Source organism: Penaeus monodon, chromosome 26 (assembly GCF_015228065.2).
Source record: "Penaeus monodon isolate SGIC_2016 chromosome 26, NSTDA_Pmon_1, whole genome shotgun sequence".
Taxonomy (NCBI): Eukaryota; Metazoa; Arthropoda; class Malacostraca; order Decapoda; family Penaeidae; genus Penaeus; species Penaeus monodon.
The window spans coordinates 38,165,024-38,175,023 of NC_051411.1; the positions used below are offsets into that span (position 1 = coordinate 38,165,024).

At 38.0% G+C, this 10,000-nt stretch overlaps 1 protein-coding gene across 1 annotated transcript in view; it reads right to left on the minus strand.

The window, feature by feature from the left end:
• LOC119590138 (myosin-2 heavy chain, non muscle-like) overlaps positions 1-10,000 on the minus strand; it is a 30,330-nt gene that overhangs the window by 5,373 nt on the left and 14,957 nt on the right. The window contains exons 2-6 of the mRNA XM_037938917.1: positions 9,842-10,000; positions 6,128-6,279; positions 5,291-5,465; positions 4,453-4,928; positions 4,188-4,248 (exon numbers count right to left, since the gene is read on the minus strand). The exon at positions 9,842-10,000 is cut by the window's right edge and continues 40 nt beyond it. Coding sequence (XP_037794845.1) covers positions 4,188-4,248; positions 4,453-4,928; positions 5,291-5,465; positions 6,128-6,279; positions 9,842-10,000 — 1,023 coding nt within the window. The remainder of the gene's footprint in view (positions 1-4,187; positions 4,249-4,452; positions 4,929-5,290; positions 5,466-6,127; positions 6,280-9,841) is intronic.

Below are 10,000 nucleotides of genomic sequence, written 5' to 3' on the forward strand. Positions count from 1 at the left end.
ACATTAATGATAATGATGGTTCAAATGATAATAACAGGAATATAGAAAAAGGTCTTCGTAATATATTCTTAGAATTATAATAATTCCGATTCTGGTGATTTAAAAAAAAAAAAAAAAAAAAAAACTACATTTATTTTAATTAATGATGTTATAGCTGCTAGAAATGGATATATATTATCATCATTTTCACCGTTCCATCATTATCTTATTGTATCTTATTTACTTATCTGGAAGAAAGTAAATAAATAGATAAACCGAAAAGATAATTCTTTCCCTTCACTTGTTGTTAAAACTTAGATTTTTTTTTTTTTTTTTTTATTCCTTAAATCAACAAATTGATGAGTAAAAAAAAAAAGATGCTAATATTCATATTGATTAGAATATATGTAAAACACCAGGGATTAATTTCCCAAAGAAGATCCAAATCAAGGTGGTTGCAGAAGTTGCAAAAAATGCAAGACAACACACGGGATTGCAAAAAAGGGGGGGCGGGGGATCTGGTGCCGAGTAACCAATGGCAGGATTGCAAAAAAAAGGGGGGGGAGGGAGGGATTTGCAATACGTTAGTCTGAGGTCTCCAAACCAGCTAGGGTTTTTTTTATTATTATTATTACTGGTATATTATAATCAAAATCTGATTGTTGCCCAAAAATATAAGGAAGTTAACGAAATCGACAGTCATAGAACACCCAGAGAAAAATAATAATAATGATGATAGTATTCACAAGCGCAAATTATTATAAATGGTTGATCAGTAACTGCGTTTCATGCTAAGAAAAGAAAGAAAAAAAATAACAATATGTGAGAGGAACAACGTAAAGGAAAACAAAAGAATAACCATTTGCGAAAGAACGGCCAAGATATCAAGAATTAAAAAAAAAAATCGAATTAGAAATAAATGAAAATAAAATAAAATTGTTTTTTCAGAAGCTTAGCATGACAGACAAATCTTACTCAATTTTCTTTATTTTTCTTGTCCTCAGCCCTTATCCATCCAGAGCGAATGAGCAGTTGATATCAATACTGAAAAGGTGAAGAGATTTAGGTTGTCTCCAGAAATGGGGGAAATAGTGCCTTTGTTCCCTATCAAGAGAAAGTGTATTGGGTTTTAAAAGTGGTCACAGAGAGCATGTTTTTTTGGTTTCACTCTCGTGAATATACATCTATATCCCATCAATTTAACAAATATTCTATTGTCACTTTTGAAACCATATATCTTCGTACTGTCTAATTTCATTTTAGTATGGTATGACATATATATATATATATATATATATATATATATATATATATATATATATATATATATATATATATATATATATATATATATATATATATATATATATATATATATATATATATATATATATATATATATATGCGTGTGTGTGTGTGTGTGTGTGTGTGTGTGTGTTGTGTGTGTGTGTGTGTGTTGTGTGTGTGTGTGTGTGTGTGTGTGTAGTATGTTATGTATATATGAATATATATATAGATAATATATAAATATATATATTAATTATATATTATATATGTATATGTATATGTGCTAACAATATATACAAAATAGTATATATCAATAATATACAATAGTATATTACATATTATAAACATATATATATAGATATAGATATAGATATAGATATAGATATAGATATATAAAGCAGATATAGTAGAAAAATAGACGTTCCTGTAAAAGAAATTGCCTTAGGCCTAAATACTGGAAAAGCACCAAGGCCTTTAGATGTATTTCTCTCTTGCATCCTCCTCCTCTCGTCATTTTCCAAATGCTCAGCAACAGTCCCCAGCAATATCAAAAGAACAGTGATCATGAAATGGTGAAGACGCGACAGAGAGAAAAAGAAAGAAAGAGTTACGTGGATGTATTTGTGATGTTTCTTGGATGGAAACTATAGTAAAAAATATGTTAAGTAAAAAGGGGGAAAAAAATTTAAAAGAAATGTTTTAAAAATATATATGTATACAGAGACATTGTCAGAAAATTAGAAATATTAGTATTCTAGTTTCCTTGTGTACAATATGGATTTTTTTTTTTTTCAAGTATGAAATGAAACGAAAAGAAGAAACAAAATATACAAAAACTTCTGGAAAAAAATACGAGTATATATATAAAAATATATGTAAAAAAAATATGTATGAACGATATAATCCCCATAATGACAGGATGAAATTCTATCATATATATGTATATATGCATATTAACACGAAATGTTCCTGTCGGAGAACATTCTAGCACACAAAACCATAACACACACACAAAAAAAATAATAATCTTCCTGAAAACGCAACGGCAGAGTTCACTTACCGTCAACAGCTGGTACATTTTATTTTGTCCAGATAATCATTCAATGGACAGTTGGCAGGGAGCGAGGCATCGACAGAAAAGGAGAGGGGGTGGGGGAGAAGAGAAAAAAATGCAACAACATCAAAATGCATTCACATACAGAAAAGATACCAGGATGCTATGTCAGTCGCAAGTAACCAGAAACTGGGGGCTTAATGCTTTAAATTCAGGGTCATAGCTACTCAAAATATATGGTTTACAATCTACTAAATACCAGATACAAAGCTATTTAAAAATGTTTAAACAGGACTTAATAAAGTGCGTATATGTCATATATGTTGTATACCGTAAATTGTTGTATATTTTATATCAACAGGGTTTAAACTTGGCAGAAAATGCCCAAGAAATAGTCCTCTTAACAAAAATTCTATAAAAAACAAAAATAAACACTAGATAAAAATCGACATTTCGAATACAACAAAAAATCATACTAATTTTTATAAGAAACACGACTTACTTATATATAAGCCTATGAATATGGTTTTAGATTATAAGACTATCATCATTTTTAACGAAATTTTAGGGACATTTTTTTCCGTGTTGTGAGGGTGGTTGTACCAAGCAAATATTTCTGGGTCGCTGTCATCCCACGGTCACCATAACAGTTAACAGTTAAACAGTCTACTCAAAACACACATAATTCATTAGCTTTTTATTTAATTACTTATTTTCACCCTTATTCTCATTTCTCTTTTATTAGTTAATTACCAAGGCCACGACTTACCGGCAGCAAATGATGATTATAAATGTATATAGAGACAGAAACAAAACGAAACTAAAAGGATATATATTTCTCGTGTAAGTTTTATGAATTGAAAATTTATATATAACTTGACTGATGAGTTGATGTTTTACAGGTAGTTGAGAGCCATTTTAATTATCTTTTTTTCGAAAATTAAATGTATATTCTTTTTAATTACCAAAGTGTCCCTTTAGATCTAGATTTTTTTAAAAAGGGGTGTATTAAGGTAATAATGTGAATATGTTGGTACAGTGTACTACTTACCGGGAACTGTTGTAGTTTAAGAGACCATCATATGCACACACACGGCAATGATGTGGCAGCGCATGATGTGAAAGAAATGAAAAAGATATGGTAAGGAAAAGCACGTTAGTTTAAGGGGGTTTGGAGGTACATATATAAGTTTAGGAGTTAAAGGAAATTTAGAGTTTAAAACAAAATAAAAATAAATGTCTATGTACTTACTTAAGGGAAGAAATCTATTGTTAAAAAAAAAAAACATGAAAATAAAAACGTTATCATTAGGGTACTTTTAAAAAAGAAAAAAGGGAGGTTAAATGCAGTTAGAAATGTCAGATAAAAAACAAAAGATTAACAATATAAAATCCACATAGCAACAGAATAATGATGTTAAATCAATCAACCAAAATCAAATCATAATGCATAAATCATGATGGAACATGGAAAGGGATGTTTACTGTGAGAAACTTAGCCGTAAGCACTCAAAGGCGACACCACCCGGAGAGCAGCTCATGCAAACACTGTCACTGCGAGTAGATGTTAATTTCCAAACGCCAATGGAAGTCTGCTGTAGACCATATGACTTGAATAATAATTTGAATGTCATATATTGTTTGAGTGTGGAAAAGTTCTCATACGAATCTAATTATTCGTGCAAAGTAGGCCTAAAGTGATCAATGCACAATCCACACCTATACTGCAAGCAGGTCCGATGGTCGGATGCCTTCAAAGCAGTTGCACGAGAAAAAAAATCTGGATATAGACTTTGAAAAAAAAACATTGCAGATTCCGGTGCCTGAATATCCCAAGCTCAAGCCGATGATCCGATCCCTTGCTTACCGTCCAAAAGAGCGTGGACTTCCGCTTCTAAAGGTTCCAAGACTGGCAGCCTTTCGTTAACCTGAAATGGGAATCGAGAGTTCATTTCTCAATTTCACTTTATGTTCCGTTTAATCCTTTGTATCCATTATATTAAGTAGGGTGAGTGATCTCCTTTTGATTTGCTGGTATTGCTAGTAGTTTTGCTAAATTTCGATACCCTTAAAGCCCCCAAGAAAGAAAACATTCGACACACGCTCAACAAGCTGGCTGTCCCTCGACGCACCTGTCCCTGAAGATCAAAGATTTCCTTGACGCGGTCTTCGGGCGAGAGTTCGACGGAGGTGGTGATGAAGTTGAGCTTCTCCCCAGCCGGAGTCATCCAGGCCCTGAGTTCCGCCAGTTGGCTGACCATCTTCTGGAGCCTCTGGTTGAACTCGGTGAGGTCAGTGAGCGCCTTGTCCACCTTGTCGACGATCTGCTTCTTCTCGTCGATATCAATGATCTCCTTCTCCATAAACTCCCTCTTGTCTTCGCCAGCGAGAGCGATGATGGTGGCAAAGCACTTCTTGATCACCTCGTAGATCTCGAGGGCGACCTTCTTGTTCTCCTCGGCCTTCTTCTTCTTCCTCTCCAGCCAGTCCGAGCCCTTCTTGGGGTCGTAGATCTTCTTGTAGGTCTTGAACTGGTCCTCCAGGGTGTCCAGAGGAGCCATGATGGCCTGGCGCTGCTGCTCATACACCTCCCAGTCCTTGAATGTGCCTGGGAGAGGGAAAGGGAGGTTTCCGTGAAATTTAGATGTGCTTTAACAGAGGTTTAGGAATTAAAATATTGATTAGGATTGGAATGGGGAATAATCTTTATTCATACACCTAGTGACATAAAGATTAAGTATATGAGTTATAGTTTTTAAAGAACAAGACCACCTTTAGCTGAGGATCGAATACAAAAGGAAAAAAGGGCCAATGGTAAGATGCTATAAACTTAAAGACGAAGAGAACTACAATAAAAACAGAATAGGTAAGAGAATGAAAAGCATTAAAAAAAAGACAAAGAGAAGTGTAAGAGATATCAGTAGTATCTATTGACCAGAAACAAGGATAGGAAAGTCCAGCATCCCGCACCATTGAGTAATTCAATACGCTGCTGAGCTTTTTCGTTGGTGTCCTTCCACGTCTCCTCCAGTTTGGCAATCTCGCGCTCCAGGAAGGACGGGGCGTTGGGGTTAGACTTCAGCTTGGCTCCGCGTTTCATCAGCTCGTTGTAGATGGGCGCCTGGTTCTCGATGGTGCGGAGGACCTGAGGGGGAAGAGGAGGAGGTGAGAGAGAGAGAGAGAGAATGCACGAGAGGGGAAGTGGAGGCGGTGAGAGAGAGAGAGAGAATGCGCGAGGGGGGAAGTGGAGGCAGTGAGAGGGAGAGAGAGAGTGCGCGAGGAGGGAATTGGAGGCGGTGAGAGGGAGAATGAGCGAGGAGGGAAGTGAAGGCAGTAAGAGAGAGAAAATGCGCGAAGAGGGGGAAGTGGAGGCATGGGGATGAACGGATAATAAGCGGAATTCTACAATTAAAATCTAACACTCCCACGATCTACCCTCGAAATAAAACAATAATGATAATAATCACACAAAAACACTTGACCGAAAGCCCACTACACAAAGAGCAATTTTATTTAAAGAAAAAACTCGAAATCATTCCAAAATTTCACCTCCAGCTCTAAACACCTAATATAAAGGAGGAATTTCGAACATGCTGTCCCAATTCTTCATCAACCCTTTTTTTTTGTCCTGAAGTGATTTTTATTCCCCATACCATTCCATCTTTATGATTTAAAACCTCACATGAAAAAAAAAAATTGAAAAATTAATAAACAAAAAAAATCACCATCTTTAAATACCGCTCTTAGGAGGGAGAAACCTTCACCATCAATCTTTCATTACCACTCATAAATAACTCACAAACTCACCTTCTCCTGCTTGTCGATCTGCTCCTCACACATATCCATGTTGTGAGGGTGGATCTCCTTCATGGATAAATGGCGCTGTTCGTTCAGCACCTTCATGACAGGATGGATGTCGTCACCAAAGGCATAGCACTCGGAGTAATGGTCGACTTTACCTGCGGAGGGAAAAGAGGATGGCGATGTTGGGGGGAGAGAGAGAGAGAGAGAGAGAGAGAGAGAGAGAGAGAGAGAGAGAGAGTGAGAGAGAGAGAGAGAGGAGTAAAAATAGAGAGAAATAATATATAGAGAGTCGAAGCGGGGAGACGAGAAACGAGGAACGAGGGACAAGGGGAGCGACAGATAGGATTGCAGGGGAAATGGAGACGCAAAAAGAAAAGAAAATACAGACAGACGTAAAGAAAAGAGATTAAGATGAAGATAAGAGAAAGGGACAATGAAAACAAGAGTTGAAAATGTAGAAAAGCATATAGATTTGGATGAATATCTTCACAGTACAAGAGATGTATTTGATCGGTCAAATACACCTTTTGCAATGTGAAGATATTCATTCTCATTCGTACCTTTTCTACATTTGTCACAAGGAATATTGTTCATATGTAAAGGTAGAGAGAGAGAGGGAGAGAATGAGAGAAGAGAGAGAGAGAGAGAGAGAGAGAGAGAGAGAGAGAGGGGAGGAGAGAGAGAGAGAGAGAGAGAGAGAGAGAGAGAGAGAGAGAGAGAGAGAGAGGAGAGAGAGAGAGAGGAGAGAGAGAGAGAGAGAGAGAAGAGAGAGAAAGAGAGGGAGGAGAGAGAGAGAGAGAGAGAGAGAGAGAAGAGGAGAGAGAGAGAGGAGAGAGAGAGAGAGAGAGAGAAGAAGAGGAGAGGAGAGAGAAGAGAGAAGAGAGAATAAGGAAGAGAAAGAGGAGAGAGAGAGAGAGAGAGAGAGAGAGAGAGAGAGAAGGAAGAGAGAGAGGGAGGAATAAAGAGAGAGAGAGAGAGATAGAGACAGAGAAAGAGAAAGAGAGGGAAAAGAGATAAAAGAGAAAAAAAAACTGACAAAATAGAAAGAGAAAAGAGAGAAAACCCCTAAGAAAATAGAAAAAAGAAAAGAGAAAGAGAACAGACTGAAAAAAATGCAAGAAGAACAGATAACAGCGAGAGAAACACTGCAGTCGACGCAATAACTCACAGAAATAATTATTAACTGTCTGTGACTAAAATGAAAACAGACTCACGGAGAAAGATTGCAGACGAGTCAAGTCAATATTGCAAAAGGCAAAGACAGGTGTCGTGTTCAGAGCCAGACACCTCTTCGTTTTAAGGAAATAAATAGATATAGATACGCAAATGGATGATAGTAAATAGGTCAGTGGATTCAGAATTCATAAATGGTTATCATAAGCAGATGATAATGATGAATTCATTGACAAAACCGAAATTTATGAATAGAAAATTATAATAATAAATCTTTTTCATGTAGGTGATAAAGATCAGCTGTTTTTTTCGCAATTCAATGATTGATATCAGATAAGGTAATTAGACCGTAGTTATGAAGAGGAGAAAATATAAGTAGAAGCTTTTTTAAGGGTTAAAGCATCAGCAAAGTAATGTTTTTTCGGATTTTTGAGTTGAGTTGCAGTTTCTCTTGTTTGAGAAAACCTTATCGAAAAGGGTTTAGTCATAAGGAAAGAAATAAGAAAATGAGGGGAAATCGTCATCGTAAGAAAAGCAAGCGGAAGGAAGAATTAAGAAAGGAGTATGTAAGAAAGGAAGAGGTGAAGATTGTAAACAAGAGGAAAGGTACACAGACATGAAATGGCAGATGAGAAGTGATAAAAGTCCAAGAATGTAAAGTTTTTTTATTATTATTATTATTCTTTGAAAAGAAAAAGGGAAAGAAAGAAAAAAAATGAATTTTGGAAAGCAAGAAATTTGGAGAAAGAGAAAATTAAAAGCAATGAAGGGGAAAAAAAGAAAAAGAAAAGGATGATAAATATGACAAATTTGAAGATGAACTGATGTTGATGGCGATGGATCGATGATTGATAAGCCGTCATCAGCTGCCGTTCCTTCAAACTGCGACGTCCACACGGAGGTACCGGACATCACAAACATCGAATGACGTCACAAGAGGCGGGGCAAGGAACGTCACAAACATCAAAACGACGCCAGACAAGGGCAGCACGGGACACCACAAAACACGGGAGTGACGTCACAGAAGGCCGTTCGCGCCTTCACACAGACTAGACGGCTACAAGAACGCATCGACTCTCTGGCGTCTCATTGAAATGCTCAAACAAGGGTTCGTGGGTCCCACAATCAAGGCACAGGAATAGTGGCTTGCAAGAGTGGGCTGTGGTGGGTGCTCTTTATCTTTTCTTTAAGCTTTTTTTTTTTATTATTATTCTTTGCAACTGGCGTTTTCTCTTTAAAATAGAAGGATTCTCTTGTGTGTCTGTCTTGCTGTGAGATGCTGATTGGAGTTTTGTCGAGGTATTTCTGTTTACGTTTTACATTCGGGAGTGATTCGATGTCGTGTGTCTATCAGAGGGATCGTGATTATAGACTGTAAGTGACTGGGAGTATATCTTTGGATTCTAAATAAGTGATTTTTTACTTAGAAGAGGACTTTGATTTGGTTCATCTTGACTGTGGGATAAATTGGAAATAGACAATAAAATAGAAAGCACTCCATCTTAGCTATAAAATGATCTATGCACACAGGGTCTCTGAAGCAACTACGGCTCTCTGCTAACTCAGTAAGAAAGTCTACTGAAGAAAGCTAATTCTGGAGAGAGAAGTTTCTCCCTTACTTATAATTATCCACTCTGGTGAAATCTGGGATGACCTTGCGTTTTCTTAAAAGTATATTGAAAGTCTTAATCTTTCATCAGGAGTGGACAGTGGTCGGGAGAGTACACTATAATGCAAATGCGGAATTCTATGATGCCAATAACAGTGCATTCTTAGGGGGTGAAGGGTTGGCGTAACCAGGTGGAGGAGAGTGTGTCTTTTTTGAAAGGGAAAGGTGCCATTTAGGACACTTTCTATGGGGAAACATCGACTGTCTAAACCTTGTTATTCTAAGGCTGTGTTCTAGGTCTTCGTGGGGACTGACTGACAGCACACAGATTTGGACACAACACTTGATTTCGACTGACACTAGAATCTTGAATCTTTCTAAAGAAAAACACAGTTTTACCGGCCTTTGTCCTTACCGCCTTTTCCGTCACGTTTTTTTTTTTTTTTTTTTTTTTGTAAAGGAATAGTAATAGAAAGAAAATTTTGAGGAAAAAAGGGTCAAGGGAAAGAGAGTGAAAGAAAGAAAAGAATCTCAAAGACTTGAGAGTTTTACATTCTCAGTCAGAGAAGACGAAGAGAGACGTGACGCGGCCAGAGCCAAGGACAAGGGCGGTCGAGGCGAAACCAGAGCGACTGACAGCAGCTGCGGTCGTGGCAAGTGTCGACGCCGTCTGGGGTCGTGGCTCGAACCAAACACGAAAGACATCATCGGTCGTAACGGCGCCAAAGGCCAACAAATGACCGATAACAGCTGTAGTCGTGGTAAGAGCCAGTCCAAGCTGCGGTCGCGACAGGAGCCAAGGGCGACAGACAGCGGGTGTGGGTCGCGGGTTGGTCTCGGAGCTCGTGCCTAAGAGAGAGAGAGAGAGAGCATCGCCGCCGCAGCCCCCCGGCGAAAAGGGAAGGAGGAACGCAAGAGCCTCGGTGTCCACATACTCTGTGCCTCCATGGTAGGACCCATGAGCCCCTTGTGGCGTTCAATCATGGCCTCGAGCTTCTTCTTCTCCTGCGCCTTCATGGCCTTGTCGCGGCCGGACAGGTTCTCCTCGTTCTCGCTGCTGTGCGTCGACAGCTTCTCCAGCATCATGTCCAGCC